Source organism: Argiope bruennichi, chromosome X2 (genome assembly GCF_947563725.1).
Source record: "Argiope bruennichi chromosome X2, qqArgBrue1.1, whole genome shotgun sequence".
Classification (NCBI taxonomy): Eukaryota; Metazoa; Arthropoda; class Arachnida; order Araneae; family Araneidae; genus Argiope; species Argiope bruennichi.
Genome location: NC_079163.1, coordinates 111,270,830 through 111,297,497, shown reverse-complemented (window position 1 = coordinate 111,297,497; position 26,668 = coordinate 111,270,830). Strand labels below are relative to the sequence as shown.

The window sequence follows — 26,668 nt, the reverse complement described above, 5'->3', positions numbered from 1 at the left end:
TCTTCCAGAATTTTGGCGATAGATTCAATAGGAACCGAGATATGCATAATTGTTCCAGAACCTTTTCTGCCCGATTTCGGGAACTGTATAAGGCCGGCAGTCTAAGCTGAAGACAATTGTAGAAAAAGTCGTTCGCTGGAAAGTTTAGAGTCGCATAGCAGAGTCAACGGCGAAGCGCAAGCGTTGTGTGGAGCTCAAGCGTTTGCTGAATTGAGCTGTGTGCCGAATTTTGGTGTTTATTGTAGAAGCAGCATCGAGTCGTGTGTGGAGTCACCAGTCGTGTAGTAGTGAGTCGGCAGGTGGATACAGCTAAAGCGAGAATTGCAGATGTTCATAGAGACAATAGAGAGCAGCTACGAAGATTCCCTCCTCCTGCTGAATTTTGTCTGGCCTCTTTGTGTGTTGTGGTTGTTATTACTAGCTATTACTACTTGTGGGCTATTTTTTGTTGTAGTGTGTTGCTTGTGTACGTCTCGGGTGTGCATTTGTTCTCTGCGTATTCGTGTCCTTCGTGTTAATAAAAGTCATCATTTGTTATTGAGGCCTGTTGATTGTGTTTCTTCATCGACTAACAAATCGAATGAACCCCAAATTCATAATAATACTTATACAACCAACTATCCCTTTTTAGAAAAATATATAAATAACAGTCACATATAAGTAAAAATATTTAATAACCTGAAAGGGAAAAAAAGATTAAGCAAAGTAGATTTCAAAATGTACTAATATTACAAAAAAAAATTCTCATAATTATACCCCCCCTCTTAAATATCGTCTTTGAAAAGAATGTTTTAAGAATCATAAAATTAAATCAATTAATACAACATTTTTAGGCATAAGCCAAGTTTTTTGTGCTACTTCAAGAATTTTTATGTAAGCAGGCCTGGAGCACGTTAAATGTCCTCCGCTGTAGAGGCGTAAGAGTTTAGAGAAAGAATGTTGGCCTAGGTATAATTGTCATTATTTAACCCCTGTTCAAATTTACTAGGCACGTCCCAAAATACCGTTTCGGTTGACATGTATTTGTAACAATCCTTTTCGAACAAATAGATAAAATAATAAATTTTTACATATTCGTGGACAATAAGGATTTTCTTTAGTTACAAAAATAGACAAGTGATTTTATTTTATATCGAAATGAAGACGAGAGCTATAGTATTCACATCCGCGAAAGTTTTCACCATTTTGATTACAATTAAAAAAACTACTACTTCCTCTTGCATATTTTAAAGCGTGATGAAATGACGAGGATGAGACTCGAGCAATCACCCTTCTCACCGAACTTTCAATTCTCAACAAGAGGACATTTGGCCTGGATGGACTTAACATACATCAGATACGCTTACAATTAGGTTCTTCGGTGGAATCGAGTTTCGAACCTGGAATCTTCTGATTCTAAAACCAGACCCACCACCACGCTATGGGAGCCAATTAATTTATAATTATGGTTAATATTTTCTAGAATTTCTTTGCTTTAATTTTTTTCCCCATGATATACATATTAAAGCATTAATAAAAGCTAATACACGCATATATATTGAAAAAAGTTACTATGTAATAAAAAAAAAATTAAATTAAGGTAAACCTCTAGCAAGTTAAGTTAAAAGTGGTTTTAAATGTGAACTGATTCAACCAGTTATTAAAAGAGGGACTTCATAATGTACACTGATAGAGACCGAAAAATATCTAAATTCACCAACGGAAAAGTTTTCTTCATGACGGTATCGCGTCTTTGCTGCCATTTTTCTTTCTTTGAGGAATATTTTGTATGCAGTAATTAATTTCAAAACTGATCCAAGGTGAGCATCAGTAATTCTGGATCTGATTGATTAATTATGTTTTTTCTTTATTGAAACAATTGCTCTCATCAAGTGCTTGCAAACACTAAAATAATTTTGTGCGTTATAAAGTATTCTATTTCATGTCTAAGAGTGGTTAACAGAAGCCGTTCTGCTGATGGTATTCTATTAATTTTACATAATTAATAAAATGTAAAATTAATCAATAAATTAGACCGTATAATTCCATAAAAAGAAATAAGTAATAACAAGCAAATGATTACCATCATTTTGAATTCCATACTTCTATGTCGAAAAAGCTATACAGGGTGATTATAATTAAACTTCCCCTATAAACAACATCCTGCAACGGAAACAGGTGAATGGATTGCAAAGAAATCTGGTATATAGAGTATACACAAAATGCGCTCACGGAATTTCGATTTTTTTTTTTTTTTTTCAGTTCCAAAATGTCCACCAGAGGATGCCTTTTCCGGAAAAATCTTAAATTTAACACAATAAACAGCCGAAACGGAATACAAAAGCAACATAACAATCCAGAACAAGAATTATGAGTAATAAAATGTAAAACCGGGAAAAGCTGTCAGTTGTAGGGAAAAAAAAAAAATGTCGAAATTTCCATGATTGCGAAGATTATGCATAACAAATTAGGGTATGAAACAGGTAAGTATTGCAGACGTTGTCATGTTTTATGTCGATATTTCCGATTGTAATGATGACGGTATCTTTAGTTGAACGTGCGTTATTGGTGAAGCTGTTTTACGAAAACAAGGGTTAATGTTTCTGCTGCAGTTCGCGAATTTCGGCGTGTAAAGAACCTACGACGTGGATCAATGTCTACTAAAGGTATCCAGTCCATGATTAAGAGTTTTGAAGCGACGGGGACATGAAGAGTCAAACTGGAAAAGGGTGTAAACCTGTCACACCGGTATTTGTTGATGCCGTCAAGACAATTGTTGCCGCACAGATATAGACATCATAGTTTGAGGGCAGTAGCGTACGTGCAGTTTCTTGACAGACAGGCTATTCTTACAGCACCGTCCGAAAAGTGCCCAGGAACATAATGCACTACTTCCCATACAAGATCCACCATACCCAAGAGTTGCTTGATAGCGACAAGCCACAACGTCTTTCATTTGCAGTCAGTTTTCTCTACAGAATGCCTATTGATTTGTCATGGCCTTGGAATATTCTGTGAAGCGACGAGGCTCATTTCTATCTCACTGTGACAGTCAACACACTGAATTGCCGCTTTAGGACTAAGGAAAATCCGCAAATGCACACTAAAATCCCCCTACATTCTCCAAGGGTGACTGTCTGGTGTGGATTCATGGCGACATTCATCCTTGGGCTATTCTTCTTACAGGAAATAACTGCACTTGGTCCTGTATGTGTTCTGTTACGGGTCGTCGGTACTATGACATGCTGCAGACGTTTGTTGTGCCTTAACTAGAGCAAAGGCAGGTCCTTAAATTGACCATTTTTACGCAGGATGGTGCGCCCCCACATATCCATGAGTTCGTGATGGCGCTATTGCTGCAATACTTCACAGACGAACGTGTTATTAGTTGCTTCTTTTGTAATCCATGGCCACCACATTAGCCGATTTCTGATTGTGAGGCCACTTAAAAAGGCTGATGTATCGTGGAGGTGTTGCGATGTTGAATGACTTAAAGAACTCCATAACTCATGCGCGAAGCATCACAACTGATCAGTTACGATCATCTGTTGAATACATTGTCCATCGACTTGAAATTTTGCTGGTGAATGAGAATGATTACAGGAAGCACCTTTCCCTACATCTTCCTAGATACGATTAACAACTGCTCCTCTTGTGAAACTTCGTCCTAATCTGTTCTCGTTTCTGCAAACTGAACTGTTTTTTTTTTTTTTTTTTTTTTTTTTTTTCCCTCAAACAGCATACAGTTATTAATATGGTTCGATAACAAGATGATCGAAACTACTCAATAAATGTTAATATTGTTTCTGTATTCCGTTTCGGCCGTTTATTGTGTTAAATTTAAGGTTTTTCTGGAAAGGGGGCCCTCTGGTGGACATTTTGGAACTTTTTTTTTTTTTTCGAAATTTTGTGAACGCATTTCGTGTATGTATACCAAATTTCTTTGCAATTCGTTCACCCGTTTGCGTTGTAGGATGCTGTTTGTAAGGGAAGTTTAATTATAACCACCCTGTATTTCATGCTCTTAAAAAGATCTACATATTATAACCAGCGGAAGGGGTTCCTCCAAAACTTTCTTGCATACACTCTTATAAAGAAGTTATCCCAGTGAACGCTTTGCATGGCAGTGGCGTACAATAGCTTGGAAATATTAACTTTTGGCGTGAATCTAGCATTTTTACTGAATCCAGCGTGTGACCCTTGACAATTAAACAATGCGGTTAATAGTATCCGAAAATTGAATTTGTATTTTAGACGTGTTTTCCCCAAACAATTGAAACCAAAATTTGATACAAAACTACACTTGTAGTCATAAAATCACATACCAAATTAGATATATTTAAGTCATTGCGTTTTTGAGTTATTGCGTTTACATATTTCTGAAAATACAAAACTCCTTGTTGAATTTGGCTCAAAATTTGATAAGTGTATACACTATAGAGATTAAATCTGTGTACCGAATTTCATTCATCTTTCTCTCTTCGTTTTGTAATTATCGTGTTAATCTTTATTCCAACATCCGCACCGACAGACTCCCTCTGAATGGATTTTGCTCAAAATTTGACAGAAATTTACAAATTTGGTGAAAAGGCCATATACCAATTTTCATCCGTCTAGCTCAAAGCGTTTTTTAGTTATCTTTGTCAAACAGCCGAACAAAAGACATAATGCCAAAAATATGTTTTTAGAAAACAGGGAGGTCTAACAACGTGGAGATTCGTCAAAATCTGGAGTTCGAATTTTTTTCTCGATTACAGTATTTTTTCTGCATTTCGTATACGAGAAAATAAAAAGTCGTGCTACCAAAACACACAATTTTTCTTTTTAAATATGCTCACTCACTTTTAATAAATTTTATATGGCTGTAAAAATGTGTATCTTTGGAGACGTTTTTAAATTCATTCATTTTCCTCCCACACTTTACACAAAATATTAAGAAACAATATATAAAAATATAATCACAAAATAAGTATAAAGATTCTTAATTACCTGTTCATTTATACGCCTTTCCCCCCTTCTTTTGCTCACTCCTTGATACGCAGAACAAAGCAGCATGGAAATGTTTCCAAGAAAAATGCTTGATAAAAATAAAAGTCATTTTTCTAAGATCATCACCAAGCACATTGTTCTAAAAGTTCTCAATTCTAGATGATTGTTCAGTAGCTCCAAGATAAGAAGATGTAAATAAACTTGATGGTTTATGAAACAAATACAACATTCCTTATGGTTCCCCTGCGAACAGTGCAGATTTTCAGATTTAGAAGAATAACACAGTATTATACATTTATATACAAAGTTTATGCTTTTCAGAAAATGTAGAATGCTACATAATAAGTTATAACAAACTTAAGAAAAAACTTTTAGGTATTCAAAGATCAATCAATAACACCCAGCCTAGGAATATCATCTTCACAAAACATACAACGTCGAACAATTATTGGACTTAGAGAAAGTAACTGAAGCCCATATTCGGTTTTAGTCACTGTCATCTTCAATCATTTAGGAAGTGAAAATTGCACCCAGCATGACATCAGTTCGGGATATTTCACTTTAAAAAGTAAACGCACTAATACTTTATCATCATGCTGCTTCTTAAGATTAGAATCAAAGGGATCTGTGCACTCTGGCTGCTATGCCATTATAGGCAACTCCGAATCGTACAATCTTTTGCAAAAATCATTTCACATCTTCCTGTTTAATGTCTGAATTGAGAGCGTAACTACACTCTTTCGGAAGTTTCATCAGAACTTTTGAATGAATCACAACAGTAGAAGTCATAGCATTGTAAAATGTAATTCCTCATTCCACACATGTTGTTCTTCGAAAATAAAATAAGAAATCTGAGAGTCATCGCATTACTCTCGATGGCCCCATGTGCTATCGGCTGGATCTGTTCTATCTTTATTATTTTTTTGAGGTCATCTCCAAGAACTGATATACGACATCACAGTGCCGAGGATAGGACCACAGGTATTTCTGTAGCTGCAGCGGTATACAAGTTGGAAATCTTCTAGAATGTTTACAATTCCATAAGTTGATAAATTAAAACTTCCGAGCGCAAATTTGAACACCATCTGTCACCTCTATGTTTTTCACTATTGTTCATATTATTCGCTCATATGAATTTAATTTTTCTGCTTGCTGTTAGCAAGCACGTGAATGATGATACCCCAGACTTGCCACATTTATATTACTACAGCTCATGTTTGAGTGTTGTCCCTCTTTTGGAAGTTTGTAAATGCAAAATAAAATCATTTGCACATTATTTTTTCATGATACTTGCAAAAATAATAACATAAAATATCTAAGAGTGGAACTTCTCTATAAGTACTTTTATATATTTAACCTTTTCAATACGTACATTTACATCTTTCTAATGATTGTTCAACAGCAAATTTCTAAATCGTTAGAAGTAAACATAAATTTTGATTAGAAAAATGCTCTAAAGAATAAATAAAAATGTCTCTCCTTTGACTAAAATTAATAGTTTCCACCAAAACTGTTCTGAAAAAAAGGGGAAAAAAAAAAAAAATCCTTATTCAGCATCACCTTATTAGATCAGGAGAAAATTATGTGGCAATGGAATGGAAATAAAACGAATTTTTAACTTCATTAATATGATCTTTAATGAATTGTTAAAATCAGAACATCATACACCATAATTAAATTGATTATACATATGATTTTAATTTTATTTCTAAAGAATTAAAAGCGAAACACAAGCAAGAGCCATTTTAATCTTCGACCATTTGTTATTTTTCAGACCAATATAATAAGAGTTATCATAGTTATATAATAATATTTTAACTCTCAATAAAACATGAAAAACCCTTTTTTTTTTACCCAGTATTACTAAGAGAACATTATTCAAATTATTAATTTCTGCATGATTGTGTAGTAGTTATAGGATTTATTTCAGATTTCAAAATGAAAGTTTAAATGTATTTCGACTTTTGCGGATTTTAGAATGAATTCTTGTCCAATTTTAATTCTTGTCTAATTCAATGTAAGCATAAACTTATTATTGCTTCTAATCTCCATTCATTGAATTATAGAATTTAATTAAATGTGTGAATCATTTTTGATAGGATGAAATATCTCAATTCAAATTTGAGCTCTTCACTAATATTTTGATATGAATACTCCTATAAATGATTTTATTGTATTTATATATCAAAGGCAGAATATATATAATTTTTTGAAGCAGTTTCATGGCCGAAGACAGAAAAGACACTTTGAATTTTTAACTTCGTTTTATTTTCATCCCGGCAGGCACGATTTATGAACAAGCAGAAGCGACGAGCACAACACAGAACGACACAAAACGAAATGAAGAAAAGCTTAAAAAGAGAGGGAAAGTAATTTCCCCAGTGCTTATATACAATGAGAATCTGATAGGGATTTCCTACACGTGTCGACCACAGGAAAGGGAATCATAAGGATATTTTAAAAGAATGTGCTAGGCTTGCCATTTTTTTATCCCTTCACTCAGAGCGTGGGAACTTGTCGGCTTTTAGCCGATTCAGCAATTTTAGAACTCGTGTTAAACTATTTAAGTAGAAAAAGTGGAATGGGATCAGGAAATAAGAGAATATTTTAGAACGAATTTGATATTAGCTAAATTAAACTAAAAGTTAGGAAATTAAGTTTAAATTAGCTTTTAAAATATTATATAAGTTAACATTTAGGTAGACCTAAAATAAATTAAAAGCGAGTTACAATTTTTATCACTTCTATTTACAAATTTTTATAATACCTATTCAGAAAACTTTTAATTCTTAAATTAAAAGAATTACTTAAAATTCAAAGTAAAATGTCATCCATCAAGTATGGTGCTTTTTCTTCGCAAAAGAAGCATAATCCTTTAAGTTAAAAACAAAATATTTCATAATTTGGTAGTTACATTAAAAAAAAAAAAGGCAGGTTCGTAATTTTTTTTAAATGATCAAACATTGATTAGTTAAGTAAGGCTTTTTCAATTATTAAGAAATAATATAATAGCTTAAATGAATGAAAAAACAAAAATTTTACTTTCTATAAGAAATTTTAAAAAGTGAATCTTCCATCATTACTTGAAATCGAAAGGTAGCAGTGCGGAAAACACAGCATCTTGGGGGATAAAAGAAGTATTCTGCCCATTAAGAAACGATTTATTTTGCATTTATAGTATGGTATTACCGAAATTACCTTTTAAGAAAGACATCATATGTATTAAAAAAATGTCTTCTGCATTTCAAAGAAACCGCATAATTTTTAATTAATACTTTTAACTTAAACTACCTACTATTTAATTTCATATTTAGGAAGTTAATAATAAAGTACAACAGTGTGTGAATGGGGCTTCCGGTTATAAATATGGCAGTTTAAGGAACTAACATTGAAAAACATGTTCATCTATTGACCATATGATCATGAATCATAATAAAAAAAAAGTAAAAAGTGATAGATAACCATTAAAATTTAATAAATATCTTTCCATGTAAACAATGTTTCAATTGTTTTTCATCTTACAACATGATACAGTTTGCAAGTATTTTACAGTAAAAATTCAAAAAGTGTTTCTTGTAATTTAAATTATGCTTATTTGAACAAATATGGGCTATTTTAATGATTAATCCTTTATTATTTTTCTATTTGATGTAACAAGAATTAAGAAATATAAGACCATATCTCTATTAGAAAAATATGAAGGCATCTTTTACTCAAATTAAGTGGTTACTTGCTAAAAATGCTAGAAGCAGCATTGAGAAAATTTCTCAATCAGCATATCAGTTAAGCTTTAGGACTTTGTTTTGTACTTAGTAATCAGTTTACTAACAATATAAATCAATGAATATATAGCTATAGTTTTGTTTTTATGAATGACATGGAATTCAGTTATTTACAATTACTGTTGCAACAGTGAAAACTTTAACATATTAAATTTTCAAATATGTTGCTAATGTCAAGAATCTAGAACATTTTTGTTTGATATGATTATACAAACAGCTATTTATACTATAAAATAAAATTATAATACATTTCTCAAAACAATAACAGTTCCCCCTCCCCATGAAATTATTTGTAGAAAATAAAAATTGAGTTATCTTGATGTTTCGTAACTGAAGTAATTTCTAGAGCATGCTTGTCTTTATTACTTCTATGATATATAGCGATTAAATGAAGAACTGGAAATAAGTACTAATAGAAAAGAATATAAAACTTAATTTAGTGCTCATTAAATTACTTTATTGCTCAACAAAACACATCAATATACAATAGGGTTATTTTATGTTATCATAATTTAATGTTACAAATTGAAGTTTTATGGATGCTTATAACAAATAAAAAATTCTTAAAAAGTATTCTTAAGTCATAGCAATAAAAACATTTACTTAAAATTTTTTTAATAACATGAAACAAAGTTTAAATTTAGAAGATTCTTATTGATAAAAGCACTACATCTTGAACAGATCCTGAGTGAGAAGGTTCTATATTATCCCAAATAAGCAAAACAGAAGGTTTTTTCACTCTTAAAGAGCAGTTTCTTTTTTAACTGATCCCAACTTAAATGTTAAGTCTTCACTACATTATACACAAGCCGGTTCCCTAATAAATCAAAGATTTCAAATCTATAATACCCTCGGATAAAGAGGGAAAAAAACTTTCATGGTGGAATTTGAAAGAAATCATGCACGAAAATTAAAATCGCAAACCTGTTATTAAAAACAAACATGTGAAGTTCTTTTTGCCTCCAAAAAATAAATAAATAAAACACACATTCATACATATATATATAATAAAGTTTAATATTGTTTGTTTGTTTCTTATGGCACTTGCCACTGACAAGCCCGCTGTTACGAAGACAGCGATTTAAGCCTGAGGGGGACGTCTCTTATTTTTTATAGCAGCGCCAACTAGGGCCAAGAGTACGACTTTGCTACTCACGCATCACTCATTCGCTTGCACATCCCCTTTTTACAGGAGGGCACATTCACACATCTCACAGATAGAACAACCATGCCCAAACCGGGACTCGAACCCGGGACGCCCAGATCACGGGGAAGACGCGCTACCCCTAAGCCAGGACGCCGGCAAGTTTAATATTAATATATGTATACTAAAAATATGCCTTCTTTAACTAGGAAAGATCGTATGTTGTGTTGCGACTTGTGGCACTTTACAAATCAGCTGATAGTTATCTGTCAGCGATTTAAGCCGAGTGAGCGTGTCTTGTTTTTTCAGTCAAGCCAACTAGGACCAAGAGTACGACTTAGCAACTTCATGCGTCACATTCGCTTGCACAACCCCCTTTTTACAGGGGGAGGGGCACGTTTACACACCTCACAGATAGAATACAGAAGAACAACCATGCCCGAACCGGGACGCCCGGATCACGGGGAAGACGCGCTACCCCTATGCCAGGACGCCGGCACGAAAGAATATAATTATAAACAAACAGTCAACTAAAACATGTTAATGACAGACCAACCCTTAAGTGAATTAATCTCCAAAAGACATGCGCAAACGTAAATGTCATGAGACATTTACGTTACATGAATTGACCCCATTTGCTAATACATTTTTTTAAAGTTTCCTTTAATTAAAATTAATATATATTCTAGTTGACAGTTCGTCAGGATTCAAGCATTATCGAACACTGTTCTCAATTGGGCACTTCCTAGGGCCGGCCTGAAAAACATTATTCAATGACAAAATTTCATTAAATTTTATTCCGTCAATCATAATAAAAAAAAATCACCAGAATCTCGGCAGAATATTTAATCCATTTGTTCTATTATCTCGTGTTTGCCACAAATAGTCAAATATGGCTCTCAAACACAACTAAACCAAACCTAAACGTATTACACAGATAAATGAGAAAAACTGATCTTTATTGCATTCTTTTCTCTATTGTATAGTAAGAAAAAAAAATGCTTTAAATTCTGATTATTTCAAAAAAAAAAAAAAAAAATGGCACGAATGAATTTTCCACAGTTTTGTGGCAATCAGTTTTATATACATCAAAACGTATTAAAAAACAACATTAATTTATTGTTTTTTAAAAAATTAGAGGAGAAATATGAACTTCTAATGTATCAAATAGCAAATTTATATTAATTTATTGCGTTTAATATTACTTTAAAATTCAGAAACTTTCGTTTAACATAGGATAATTTTAAAGATATGCAGAATTTTTAAAAAATATCGAAAGAAAATATTAAAACGTATGCCCAATATTTGAAGATCCCATAATTAAGCAAACGAACTGTATTCATAATGTTTCTCAAAGTTAAAAAAAAATGGCATATATAAAATAAACAAACTGTTGTTTTGAAGTGTTTGTGAAAAATAAATGTGTTGAAAATGATTTAAGAAAATATTAGCAATGATGACGGATCATTGCCCGCTCTAATGCTTAAGTCGACCCACACAAAAAAATAAATTGCCGCATCTTAAAAGTAAATATTCCAAAGTTTCACCCGTCTAAATTTACAGATGGTGGGACCAGCGGCCCTAATGAGATGTAATTCCCCAAACAAGTCTTAAACATATACTTTTTGAAACTATACTTTTTTTATTTTAAACACAGGTCATATCGTTTTAAATTATATCGTTAAAAACACCCATATGTAGAGAAGACAATGTTGCACAACATAAAACTGATAATCAAATAGTACAAAACAGTAGAAAATAATTAAGAAATAGCCTAGCCACAAACTGTTAATCACAACAATTTTTAATGCTATTAAAAAGAAATCAACACAATCAACTAAAAATAACATTTAATACACTTAATCACAAGAAACTTTTTTTCCTCACTTTTAGTTCTGTAAATATTATATCGTATCTTTTAAGTTTATTTAATCAACAATTTCATGCTTAACCGACAAACTGGTCAAATCAATACGAAGATTTTGCATGGTAATCAAAGGTAAAAACTTAATTACTTTTAACTTAGAGAAACCCCTTTCGCCATTTGTTACATTTTGATTTTTTGATACGAATTTTAATATAACCAAATTCACAGTTCCTAAATTTTTTGGGTCAAGAGCAAGGGTACTAAATGGAACCTTAATTGAGATTCGATGAACAGATTATAAAAACACCGATAATCATTGCAATATCATAAATTATGCAAGAAATCTGAGTGAAGGTCTTTTTTTAAAAAAAAAATAATATACTGATAAAAACATAGGATGTAGAATGAAAAAGTAAAACTAGTTATGAACTGGTTAGTTGATTCAAAACAATCAGCACAATTTGAAGCAGCATTTATCATAAATTAGATATATGACAACAGAATTGTAGAAATTCCTCGCATATGGTGCTGACAATCCTTCAATCGATATTTCCGTCCCTCGGATATTTAAATGTCAACATACTGCTTTACTCTTACTCAGAAACGCGGCCTGAGTAGCACTGCCTCTTTCACTGAATGGCTGATGTTCATTGATTGTCAACGATGTTCCGTTCGATTTATGAAAGAAAGATTATCGAATTGTCGAATCCGAAAGAATTATATTTTAAAAAAATCCAGTTTACAGAAAAATTTCTCTGCCTTTTCCTCATCTCCCAAAAATTCCCTGACCATTTCCGGTCGGCAGGTCACTGTGATAAATATACTGAAAACGCGGAGCCACTATAACTGGCATTTGGCGTATCAATACCTCCTTTTCCACCCCTTGTTAAGCCATTGAAAATATAATGTACATTTTATCTGATTAATATGGACTAAAAACAACTACAGACAAACCACTACATAGAAACCAGAAAAATTATAACTAATACAGCTATCTCAAGATTAATCTATAAATAAATTAACGATAATAAAATAAGTACCCTTACATATTTTATATAGTTCGATTTAAACTTATTAAAAGACTTTTCTACAGATGAAGGATCATACTTGGTGACTTTGTACCACGTAACGATGACTTAGTAACGTTATCGGTTTCTTGCACTGAAAGTTGCGAAGATCACTGTTTCACTAATGCTTGCATCGGTAAGCAGGAAAAGTTTAAAAACTCATTAAAATTTATTTCCAGTTCTTATACATTAGGAGCGAAATAATAATAATAAAAAAGACATACATTTGCGATCCAGACCAAATTAATTAAAATATCTTGATTAGTTCATAAATAAAAATAAGTATTTGTTTTGGTAATCTTTAACAACAAGAATAATGAATAGCAATGAAGAAGCACCATAACACGATATTTAATTTTCGACTGTAAACTCATTCAATTGTGAAAACTGTAGAAATTTATTAATTGTAGTATTTTTGGCATAAAGTAATTATTTTAATTTCACGTTATAAATTATATTAAAAAGATGAAACCTAAGTGGAAATTCTAAGCAGAAACTTTAGTTCAACTTCACAAATATCTTCGATTAGCTCAAAGTACGGTCGGAAGTTTGAATAATTACCATCAAAAAGAAGCAACCTGATTTCGTTTAGTGATAAAATATCTGCTTCTCTTACTTCACATATACATTACATTATAGTATTTTTTTTATTCAAGATTGTTTTTTTTTAATATATCTATTTGCAGCAGATTTACAGGAAATAATTGAAGGACTTGTGTTGAAAAAGTATGATTTGTAATATGAAACTACATAAATTTCTAACGAGCTGGTTTTGAATGCCCTGTATTTCAGAGTTGTCTGATCTAATATTGAATACTGTAATCCTATTTGAGATTCGTACTATAAAAATGAAATCGAAATTCTTGCGAAAGCCACCAACTAAATATCTGCATTATTTATTTCATAAAAATTATAATTTTTATACACAGGGTATATCTTCATATTACCTACATAAAATTTCTAACATTTCTAGTTTGAAGTCCAGATGAGATCGTTCTTGTGTTTTGCTTTCAAGTCAACAATAATATGACAGATTGCAGTGAAATACCAGGCTGTATCAGCCAGAAATTTTAGAGTAAATAGCTTATTTGAGAATGCGTTTGACAAATTTCATTGAATATATTTTATCAAATTTTAAGCAATTTTCTTTTTAAAGAACTTGATCAATATCCTCTTCAGAAAAAAATATGTTCTATAAAGCTATTGATTAAAAGTTCGCAACTTTTAAATTACTAATGCATTTTTATATTTTTAAAATTGATTACATAAAACTTCAAAAGTTTATATATAAACTAGTACTTTTTCTTATGTTTAAAATTTCACTGCAAAAAATAATAGAAATAAGATGTCAATCATATATAGAAACCTCTGCCTTTTGAAAGCAGAGAATAAATAAGTTATGTAACAATTAAGATTATGAAAGTGCATGGAAATTTTACAGAAGTGAAATTGCTTTTGATTATATAGTTGGTTTAACAGCCAATTAGGAAACTAAATAATAAAATTATGATCCACCAAAAAAAAGAACTATGTTATTTTAAATGTAATCACTAAACAATCGTAAGTATAACATTACAATTTAATTTCTGAATATTGTGCATTATAGCAATTTGAAGAATGTCTGCAAATAGATCTAAAAAGAATACCTCTTTGTAGCATAGTGAAATTTTGAATCTAGGTTATAAAATCCTCTGATGTTAAACTAGCATTGCTGGAGCTTTTCAAAAATGTTAATAATTATAAATATTTTCAGTACTGAACTATATCCAAGCAATCACACAATTGATAATAAGATGAAGCCTATTTAAATCAAAAAAAGGATAAAAGCTCTTATCCAGTATTACTTTCAATATAAGTAATTTAGAATGATTCCCGCCAGTGGGAGGCAATGAAGAACAGATGCTTTGATTGCCATTAAGTCAAATAATAACGAGCTCACTTCAATCTTTAAAGCTAAATATGGCGAGGGATAGTAGTAATAAAAAAAACTATACACCTTTTACCTTTGCAATATTACTAATTTCTATGCCATTATTTTTAAGCTTGCATGCCTTAACTGGGAAAAGACTCCATTTTTTAAAAGTATTTATTCAATGAAATATGTATAGTATTTTTATCATGTTTTTATAATACATTTCATTTTCTAACAGGCACTAATCGATAGAACATGGCTCAAAGGCAAAGAGATAGATCCCCACATCGTATGTATTGATTTTTTTAAAATTATATCATGCATTTAACTAAAATTGGTATTTGCGTTGCTTATGTATACTCCATTTTAATAGGAATACTACTGTTCTGAAAGGCAGAAATTTGTGAATGTATATGACTTCATGCATAGGAAACTGACATATATTGCTTTCAAAATTAAAGGCTATTTGACTGCTATAAAAACTTACCTATTATTAGTTTAAAATTATTGAATAATAATTTTGCAATTAATGAAAGTCGATAAATCTCAAATCATTGAAATTCTGTGAATTTGTTGGACAAGCGATCATACCGATACTCTTCTGTAGGGTTTTGAGTAGCATTTACTGTATTGCAATTTAGTAACTTAGGAAATCTCACATGTGTCCAATCGAGGTCTACTTTGAGGAGTAAACTTAAACACTCAGTGGATTTTTTTGGCAAATATATTTATAAAATATCCTATCTAGAAATTGGTTCTCACAAATTTCAGGTTGTCCAAAGTTTTATATATCTTGGTTCTATAGTTATTGATGACAAGGAGTCAAGGAGATTCAAGGTTGTCTAATGAATGCAAATAAAGTCTTTTACGGACTAAAACGATTTTTTAAATCCTCACTACTATCAAGAGATGCAAAATTTTTACTATATAAAACCTTAATTAGACCAACACTTACCTATAGCTCAGAGACCTGGACCCTGACCAAAGCTGAAGAAAACAAAATAGCTATTTTCGAAAGAAAAATTCTGCCATTCATGGTGGGATAGAAATCAACACTGTTTGGAGAAGAAGATATAACTTTGAACTATATAAAATCTATAGAGAGCCAGATATTATAAAGTTCATAAAAATAAATCGGATGAACTGGACGGCTCATATACTTAGAATGGATGATGATTCCATATTAAAAAAAATTCTTTTACATAAACCTCTAACAAGTAGGAAAAGGGGTAGACTCAAAATGAAATGGATGGTGTTAGTGGAGACAGATTTCTGGCTATCCAGGAAAGAAACTGGCGCACAACTGTCAAAAATAGAATACGGTGCAACAGTATTCAGAGGAAGGCACTGGCCAACCCAAAGCTATCTAGCCAAATATGATGATGATGATATTTATAAAATGAGTTACTTGTTCTGAGCATTATGCAGCTGTAATTAATAGTGAGATTGATACCAAAATTTGTCAACATATTATTCTAAGCATGCAGTCAGCAACAGCAGAAACTATACTATTAAATCAAAAAGTATAATTTTTACATTTAAAATGATATAATACTCTTTGTATACTTTTAATTTATAAAGTAGTTCAAATATAATTACAATTTAGCATATATTTAATTGCTATGCAAAGTAGAAATATTCTAACTTGTATAAATACATTAGACTGTCTCAAATTACAGCATGGAACAGTGTGCGTGAACATATTAAGAAAAACGAAGAAATCCGAATAATTTTTCAATCTGCAAGAAATGCGCATCTTTGATAATGTCATTTAAGATGTTGCTGCGTAAATCTTTGGAAAATACTAAAGGTTCTAATACAGCCTCTGTCACAACGAAAAAGACCTTTTTTTAAAATTTTAATATTTTTTTTCCTGATTTATTTAATAATTAGACTTAAAAGTAAATCTGCTAAGCAAGCCTCTTTTTTTTTTTTGTATTTATAGAAAATTCTTATGTTACTAATATTTATATATGTGCATTTCAAATAAAATTCTAAATTATTGACTGCATTGTAACTATCAGTGATTAATTAAACAAATCCTAAAAATTAAAACAATTATTATAAATAAAGATATGGTTCTAATAATTAAAACTTATGAAATTTTATTATTTTGGAAGTCATTAACAATTTTTAAATATATAATTAGGACTACGTAATATTTTCAAAGGATTCCCAACTAGCATAACTTGCCCCTTGAAAGTAACAGCCTTTGAGAATAGGTATCTAGTTGTGTTACTCCACAATAGGGAAAAGGATTTCTACCACAACTACCAAACAAACGAAAAGCAAGTTGCTAAATAACTTTGTAAAAGATACAAATTCTAAGAATTGTAGCATCATGATTACAATGTGTGTTTATATACATTTACTAAAATTCATAGTAAATAAAGTAGGATTAACTACTTATTTATAGTATACTGGGTAGTTAATTACTCATTTAAGTTACTAAGGTGTATTCCATTAAATGGGTTCTACAAAATAATAAATGTTAATATAATTTTTGTTCAAAGTTTATTACTTCCTTATAATCCATCATATTATTTATTTAAATGCTTTTATTTGCAAACCAGGAAATCATTACTAATAATTAGGGTTAATTTTTCAAGAATATTTCAGTCATTTATTCCATGATGTACAGATTAAAATTGAATAAAAAATATTTTCACAGATTTACTAAACTAAAAAATTTTACTAAAATTATTAACACATTGATCAAATATAAAATTCATTGAAATGTGTAAGTAAATAAACCTATTATTAATAGAAGGGGGTCCCACAATATGCAATCCCTAGGATTACAAGATGCTTAAATCAACCACTGATTCTGCCTTTCCTTACTTAAGTTTAGCTTTGTAATCCAAGGTCAGCTATGCTGCATTAAGCATATATTGCAAATAAAACTTCTATTTTAAAATATGATAAATTTGAAGTAAGATATAAATTTTAAAATAATCCGTCCAAATAAATTAATTTAAAATAAATGCATAGTGTCCAAAAATCACAGCAAAAACATATAAAGTTCTTGACAAAGTTAAAAAAAAACTGATAAAAAGATCACATAATTAAACATCAAAGCAAACCTAATAAAAATTTAAGTATAAAACCTATTCATTACAATAATGTTTTGGGCAAATCTCTCGTGGTTAGGAGATTTCAAAATCGAAAATTCCTTGAAATTTACATTTTTAAAATGTGTGCTAAATATATTTTTAATCTGAAAGGGAAAATTTTAAACATGTTTTATGATGATCTTAAGCAGTAAAAACAAATCATAATTTTTCAAGACATGGTGGTTTGCATATAATCACATAGGATTTCTTTCCCGAATAATTTTGAGCTAAGAAAAGAATTCTGCAATCAGAATATCAAAATTACATAAATTGACAGGTTCTTTTCCATTTAATCATCATGGAAAATATGTGTAAAGAAATGTGTTCTATCTATGATTCATTCTATTTCTCATTAGAAAATAAGATTTTTTTTTTTTTTTTTTTTTGCCACACATAACCAAATTAAGTAAAGGGCATAACAAATACTCAAGCTTCTTTGGGCAATAAAGATTTTGTATTTATGGAGTGAAGAAAAAGGCATTTTTAATTTTGTTTAACCAGTTCAATTCCAAACGTATGATTCATTTTACACACAAATAATTTATATATATGATGCATTTCATGTTACACTTATTTCTTAACATATTTCAGCAGAATAAGTCAAATTCATATGCACATATATAACTGATTCAAACTGAACAAAAATCATTCATCTAGTTTCTTAAAAAAAAAAAAAAAATACTGATAAGAACACCTCACTACGATAATTATATTAAACTCACAGAATTTTTCAATAATTTCTCTTATTTGAAGATTATTTGCAGTAATTGCTCATTTTTTGTCAACTTTCAGCCCCACCACCTGATAGAGAGCGTCGAAGAGGGGAAGTCCGATCCCCTGTCTTGGTAGAATTGGATGAAGGTATTTAACTTAATTTTATTTCACATCTACAAATGATACTGATATAAAAATTTAAAGCTGCAATGCATGCTATCAGATTTTACTTTTCTTCGTTTTGGTTGAACAAAGAAAAAATTTCTTATGATATCTCACATAACTAAGATTTTACTATGCTGAAAAAACTTTCCGATGTTTTCATTTTCTGAAAATTAATCAATAATACTTACCATTTTTTTTTTAGCCCTACTTGTACCTGGGAGCATCATACAAATTCCTGGAAATTTAATACAAGCAGGTAGATTTCAAAACATATTATTTTTATTTTTGAAAAGTGTTTCAATATATTAGATATCACACATTTTTTACACATTTTTTAAAAATTGATTTTAATAGAATATATAAACAGTCATTTGATTTAAACAGTTTTATTTTTACAGTAATTATTTACCGACTTTAAATCAGGGGTGGAGAAACTTCTGATAATCAATTTTTTTTCAAATTCAAACTAGGCGCGACATTAGTACAAAATTTAGATTTATAAATCAGATAATTGACAGTTTCTAAAAATGTTAGAATAGTGTTCAATCTCTGAAAATACAAAAGGGGCTGCAAATAATTCCAGAATTTTTAGATATCAGTAAGTGGCAGAAAATCGATTATAGAATTCCATTCAACATATATGAAATAAGGGAGTTTTTTTTAAAGAAAAATATAATTTTTATATTTTAAATGATATAATACCCTTTGCATTCTTTTAACTTATAAAGTAGCTCAAATATAATTACAATTTAGCATATATTTAATTATTATGCAATGTAGAAACATTCTATTTTCTATAAATACATTAGATTGTCTCAGTTACAGCATGGAACAGTGTGCGTGAACATATTAAAAAAAATGATGAAATCCGAATAATAATTGTTCCATCTGAAAGAAATACGCATTTTTGATAATGTCATTTAAGATGTTGCTGCATGAATCTTTGAAAAAAACTAAAGGTTCTAATACAGCCTTTGTCAGAACGAGAAAGACCTTTTTAAATTTTTAATTTTAATATTTTTTCCTGATTTATTTAATAATTAGACTTAAAAGTAAATCTGCTAAGCAAACCTCTTTTTTTTTTTTTTTTTTTGTATTCATAGAAAATCCTTATGTTACTAATATTATATATGTGAATTTCAAATAAAATTCTAAATTATTGACTGCATTGTAACTATCAGTGATTAATTAAACAAATCCTAAAAATTAAAACAATTATTATAAATAAAGATATACTTCTAATAATTAAAACTTATGAAATTTTATTATTTTGGAAGTCATTAACAATTTTTAAATATATAATTAGGACTACGTAATATTTTCAAAGGATTCCCAACTAGCATAACTTGCCCCTTGAAAGTAACAGCCTTTGAGAATAGGTATCTAGTTGTGTTACTCCACAATAGGGAAAAGGATTTCTACCACAACTACCAAACAAACGAAAAGCAAGTTGCTAAATAACTTTGTAAAAGATACAAATTCTAAGAATTGTAGCATCATGATTACAATGTGTGTTTATATACATTTACTAAAATTCATGGTAAATAAAGTAGGATTAACTACTTATTTATAGTATACTGGGTAGTTAATTACTCATTTAAGTTACTAAGGTGTATTCCATTAAGTGGGTTCTACAAAATAATAAATGTTAATATAATTTTTGTTCAAAGTTTATTACTTCCTTATAATCCATCATATTATTTATTTAAATGCTTTTATTTGCAAACCAGGAAATCATTACTAATAATTAGGGTTAATTTTTCAAGAATATTTCAGTCATTTATTCCATGATGTACAGATTAAAATTGAATAAAAAATATTTTCACAGATTTACTAAACTAAAAAATTTTACTAAAATTATTAACACATTGATCAAATATAAAATTTATTGAAATGTGTAAGTAAATAAACCTATTATTAATAGAAGGGGGTCCCACAATATGCAATCCCTAGGATTACAAGATGCTTAAATCAACCACTGATTCTGCCTTTCCTTACTTAAGTTTAGCTTTGTAATCCAAGGTCAGCTATGCTGCATTAAGCATATATTGAAAATAAAACTTCTATTTTAAAATATGATAAATAGAAGTGAGAAATAAATTTTAAAATAATCTGTTCAAATAAATGAATTAAAAATAAATGCATAATGTCCAAAAATTACAGTAAAAACAAAGTTTTTGAATAAGTTAAAAAAACTGATAAAAATGTCAAGTAATTAAACATCAAAGCAAACATAATAAAAATTCAAGTATAAAACCTATTCATTCAAATAACGTTTCAGGCAAATCTCTCATGGTTACGAGATTTCAAAATAGAATATAATTCCTTGAAATTTACGTTTTTAAAATATATGCAAAATATATTTTTAATCCGAAAGGTAATTTTTAAGCATTTTTTTATGATGATTTTAAGCATTAAAAACAAATCATAATTTTTCAAGACATGGTGGTTTGCATATAATCACATAGAATTTCTTTCCTGAGTAATTTTGAGCTAAGAAAAGAATTCTGCAATCAGAATATCAAAATTATATAAACTGATAGGTCCTTTACCATTTAATCATCATGGAAAGTATGTGTAAACAAATGTGTTCTGTCTATCATTCATTCTACTTCTTATTAGAAAATTAAGATTTTCTTTTTTTGTCACACATGACCAAATTAAGTAAAGGGCAAAACAAATATTCAAGCTTCTTTGGGCAATAAAAATTTTGTATTTATGTAATGCAAAAAGAAAGCATTTTTAATTTTATTTAGCCAGTTAACGTTATGATTCATTTTACACACAAATAATTTATATACATGATGCATTTCATGTTACACTTATTTCTTAACATATTCCAGCAGAATAAGTCAAATTCATATGCATATATATAACTGATTCAAACTAAACAAAAATCATTAATTCAGTTTCTTAAAAAAAAATGCTGGTAGGAACATCTACACTACCACAATTATATTAAACTCAGACGTTTTCAATATTTTCTCTTACTTGAAGATTATTAGTAATAATTGCTCATTTCTTGTCTGCTTTCAGACGCACCTGCAGATCTTCGAAGAGTGGAGGTGCATCCTCCTGTCTATGTAGATGTGGACGATGGTATTTTACTTCATTTTATTTCACATCTACAAATGATATTGATATAAAAATTTAAAGCTGCAATGCATGCTATCATATTTCATCTTTTTTCCTTTTGATTAAATAAAGAAAAAAATTTCTTATATGATATCTCACATAACTAAAATTGTATTATGCTGAAAGAATTTTTCGATTTTTCATTTTCTGAAGCGTATCGATAATAATCACCAATTTTTTTTTCTTTAGATTCTTTCGGACCGGATAGCGTGCTGCAAATTCCTACCCATTTACTACCAGAAGGTAGATTTCAAAACATATTATTCCTTATTTTTGAAAAGTGTTTTAATGCATTAGATATCACAAGTTTTTTTCACATTTTTTTAAAATTGATTTTAATAGAATATATAAACAGTCATTTGATTTAAACAGTTTTGTTTTTACAGTAATTATTTGCTGACTTTAAATGTAGGAGACTTCTGATAATCAATTTTTTCCAAATTCAAAACCAGGCGCGATATTAGCATATAATTTAATTTTATAAATAATAATAATGATTAATAGTAATGATAATGATAATAATAATTAATAAATGACAGTTTCTAAAAATGTTAGAATAGTATTCTATCTCTGAGAATACAAAAGAGGCTGCAAATAATTCCAGAGTTTTGGGATATCAGGAAGTGGCAGAAAATTCGATTATAGAATTCCATTTGATATACATGAAACAAGTTATTTTATTTTATTTATTTTAAGAACTTAATAATAAGGAAACTTCTATTTATGCTTTTAAAAAGTACTTACTTTAATTTTTAAATTAAATCTATAACCTAAAAGTATTGTTGCAAAATCACTATGTCCTCATATCAAAATTATCATCATCAAAAAAACACCTTTGGAAACAGTTTTTCTAATTTTTTTCTTCTCCTTCCAGAGCATTCAAAGATGATGATGTAAGAATTTAAAGCTTTAATTTATAAATATTCCCACATAAAACTCAAAAATTTTAAAACATAAAAACTTTCACAGACCGTCCTTCTGAAAAGTTCTCTAAAAAATGAGATTTAAAATGTTATTTTGAAGTACTAAGGTTTGTAAACAATTTTTTTTCTTTTCTTTTGCTATTTATTTACAATACATGTTCTATTACAAATATTGTTATTCCAGTTAAACTAAAAAAAATGGCACTGAATGATCGATATTTCAAGATGTACCCTAATTTTTTGTCTCAAATCCCGAGACATGCAAATCATTTAATCTTAGCTTGTAAGTTTAAAATATAATAATTTACTTTCTTACTGAAATTCTTTTAAGTATTTCAAATACTCAAATTCATATAAAAAGGAACAGTTCACTAACAGAACTTTTGCCTTAATATTTCATATATACATGTACAAGGCGCCCCCCCCTCTACACAATAAAAATAGAACAAGTGTTTATTTCCTTCATTATTGGAATTAGACTTATATTTCCAGTCACAAAGTTTCAATAAAAAAGATAAAAAATTGAATAAAATAACTCTTGTTTCTGCGGAGATTGGTGGTTTCGATGAAAGTATCATTTTCAACAAACTCCTAAATCGCTTCAATTAATATATTATTTGATCATCTTTCAATATTTGATGAATGTTAATAAATTCATAATTATAGAAATTAAATTACGATTGCACATTTTTAATAAATAATTGGTGATGTGTATATTAATTCTGAAAAGACAATGAAAGACTATTTCAAAGGCAAGATATCTATGACAATATATTAACCTTTTAATATATTAGCAAAATTTGGAGAAAAAAATTTGAAACCTTCCATACTTATAGATGAATCTCAGGAAATCATATTTCCCATTGACATTTCTTCACTATGGAGGCTGTGTAAAAATTTAATATTTGTTTCTGTTGAAAATGTATTAATATTTTTATTTTTAGAATGGCAACGTTATTTAAGAAATGTTTTTAGCTGTCTCGTTTTGCAGATGGCAACTTGTAGTTCAATCCCAAGATGGAATAAAATCAGGTTGAATGCATTTCCGGTGGGATATTGTTTTTCTTTTTTAACGTAGAAAGCGAAAGGGAACGGTGTTTTTCTTAGGTAGCTTTAATAGTTTCTGTAGAAGTAGGTAATAAAAAGTTACAAAGAGTTTTTAAACATTTTGGCAGCTTATTTGACTTATTGGAGCACCTTGAAACTTTGCATATTGAAGTATATGTTTAATTGCAACAGTTAAGGATATAAATGCTTCTTCCACTTTTTAGGACACCCTGTGTATACCAGTTTTAGAAATGACTTGCATAATTGAATATTGAAAGTAAAGGCAGGGTAAAGACACCTGAATTTGGAAAACACCTGAACATTAGTATAGAGTAAAAATTTGACAATTTCGAATACTTCAGGATGTTCATGTGGTACATATTAATGATGTTGTTCCACGTGAATAGAGTCACATAATTTCTTAAGCCAGACAAAAAGATCAATATGAAACTGTTTATAATTTATTCATGTTTAAGAGTGATGCGGTTTTCATAATCTTGTGATTCGCATAATAAAAAAAATTTAAACAATTTCAAAAATAAAAAAATAAAGTCTTAATCCACAATATCACTCAACATATTAAAAAAACAACAACTTCCAAGTTTAATTTGTTTTTTCAAGAGGGAAAGGTTGATTCTGGAAATTACTTGGCTTTATATTTCTTTCCTAACTGTTGAATTGATCAGTAATATATTTTGACGTAACAATGTCTTTTCACCTACATTTCTAATATTAGAGAAAAATCTGAAGTAATGACTTAAGCAAATGGATGAGAAAAAATGCTTAAAAAGGCTCACAGAAAGTAAAGAATTTTAGAAAGCCATCTATTCAATGAATTTGCCGCAAAATCATTACAAATTTGGTTTTCTGAAGGATCTTTCTGAATCTTTATATTCATATTTGTTAGAAGAATAATTTTTTTTTCAGTCTAAACAGCATCTGGTTTAATTCAAATTTGTTATCATCTGCAATTATACTATCATCTAAAATTAAATGCTACTTGTAACAGTTGGTTCATTACAGCACAATCGTAGCAACATTTTTGTTCACCGAAAGTGCAGGAAGAAGGAAGGGATGCAAAAGTGGCCAAAGATAGTTAAAACTGATAGGATATGCTGAGCAAATTAAAAAAAAAAAAAACTCTTATAAAAACGCGTACAATTTGTAATTTATTTGTTGCAGTAATATGCACGCTTGCTGCATATAGTACTTTTTAACAATATAGTTCACTGCGAAATATTTCAAGTATATATTATTTTTATTAAAGCCATCACAAAATTTTAAAATTTGTTAATCCACATATAAAAAAATTACAGTAAGATAGTTTTCCCAGTTTCTAAAAGAAATAGAAAAATTAACAAAACCATGCGTGGGAAGGACAGATAATGCAATTCTGGCAAAGGGCACAGTACCATCTCGGCATGACACAGCATGAAAGCAAATTTGTTTTAACTTGCTTTTTCTATTTTCGTTTCATTTTTCACCTGAGTTTTTATTTTCCCCCTTATTTTACCTTGAATACTTGAACCCAAATGTTAACGAAAACTAAAGTACCAACACAGTAAGAAATGAATTGATTTTTTAGGAATTTTACTAAGACAAGAAATGTGATACACATATGAATTATAAATTCTTTCTAAAACATGATTTGTGCAATAAACAATATCGCTGTAAAATCCTGGAAATTCATTTTTCAGAAAGTACGAAATCAAGATAATATAGGACAAAATTGCTCCTGATCTCAAATTACATTACTTTAATACTAGTAGAAAATCCCAAAACAGTATTGTTAATTATTTTATACATTTTTCTTTTAGATGCAGAAGCTCGACCACATGAAGCTGTTGCTAGTTTGCCAGGAGTTTCTGAGGGAAGCAGGCGAGTACTAGCAATAGTAACCAGCAGACCACAACCAAGAATACGACTCCCCGGTCACATTAATCATTCCATTCAACGAACACCTCCAACACCATATGAACTTACGCGATCACTCCTACAAAATACAGTATCCAGTTCCAGTTCCAGTTCTGATGATGAAGAAGATGATGATGATGTTGCAGACCAACAACCCCAGAGGAATACTCGTGAAAGTCGAATGCGTCGAATTAGGAGAATTGTAAATGAGCATGAAAGTTCTACAACTGATAGGAGCACAGAAGAGGATAACTGACTGTTCGAATTTTTTTTTGTGTTCATACTGTTAGCATAGTTTCATGTAACTTCTCTTTTTGTAACATGTATTCTTCATTCTTCAATTAAACGTTTCCAAAACAAACTGAGCGTACATGAATGTTTGCAGGTATTAGAATTTTAATAACATCCATACGAAATAGCTCTCAACCTATTTGAATTTGATAATTTCATGCGGCATGATAAAAACATGCCTCATGAACAGTTGTTTTAGAAATGATTTTTTTTTAAAGCTTGAAAACTTAATTCACAAAACTTATAGACTATATATATATACAGGGTAATTATAATTGAAATTGAAGTTACGATTTCAAAAATCGATAATTTTAAAACTACTGGTCAGAATGATTTTATATTTTAGCAGAACAATCGTGAGACAATGGAATTTTATTTTGAGAAGGGAAAAAATAGTTCCAAAATGTGCCGATAGATGGCGCTGTCAGGGAAAAGACCAAAAATGGATTCGTTAAATACAGGAATATTGTTAGCCAAAAGAAAAACAATAGAGTTCAGGGATTTACTAAAAATTTATTAGCGATAAGACAAGAATACATGTTTATATAGCAACAACAATGATAGTGACAAAAAAAAAAAAAAAATGCTCCATGGAACAGACACCTTACTGATGGGTAGTTAAGGTA

At 29.7% G+C, this 26,668-nt stretch overlaps 1 protein-coding gene across 2 annotated transcripts in view; it reads left to right on the top strand.

Annotated features, from left to right (window-relative positions):
• LOC129960860 (uncharacterized) overlaps positions 1 to 26,112 on the top strand; it is a 49,451-nt gene extending 23,339 nt beyond the window's left edge. For both annotated transcript variants that reach the window (XM_056074565.1, XM_056074566.1), the window contains exons 2-7: positions 14,979 to 15,029; positions 18,646 to 18,714; positions 18,935 to 18,988; positions 21,769 to 21,831; positions 22,057 to 22,110; positions 25,655 to 26,112. In XM_056074565.1, coding sequence (XP_055930540.1) covers positions 14,996 to 15,029; positions 18,646 to 18,714; positions 18,935 to 18,988; positions 21,769 to 21,831; positions 22,057 to 22,110; positions 25,655 to 26,007 — 627 coding nt within the window. In that variant the 5' untranslated portion in view covers positions 14,979 to 14,995 and the 3' untranslated portion in view covers positions 26,008 to 26,112. The remainder of the gene's footprint in view (positions 1 to 14,978; positions 15,030 to 18,645; positions 18,715 to 18,934; positions 18,989 to 21,768; positions 21,832 to 22,056; positions 22,111 to 25,654) is intronic.
• Positions 26,113 to 26,668: the final 556 nt, after the last annotated feature.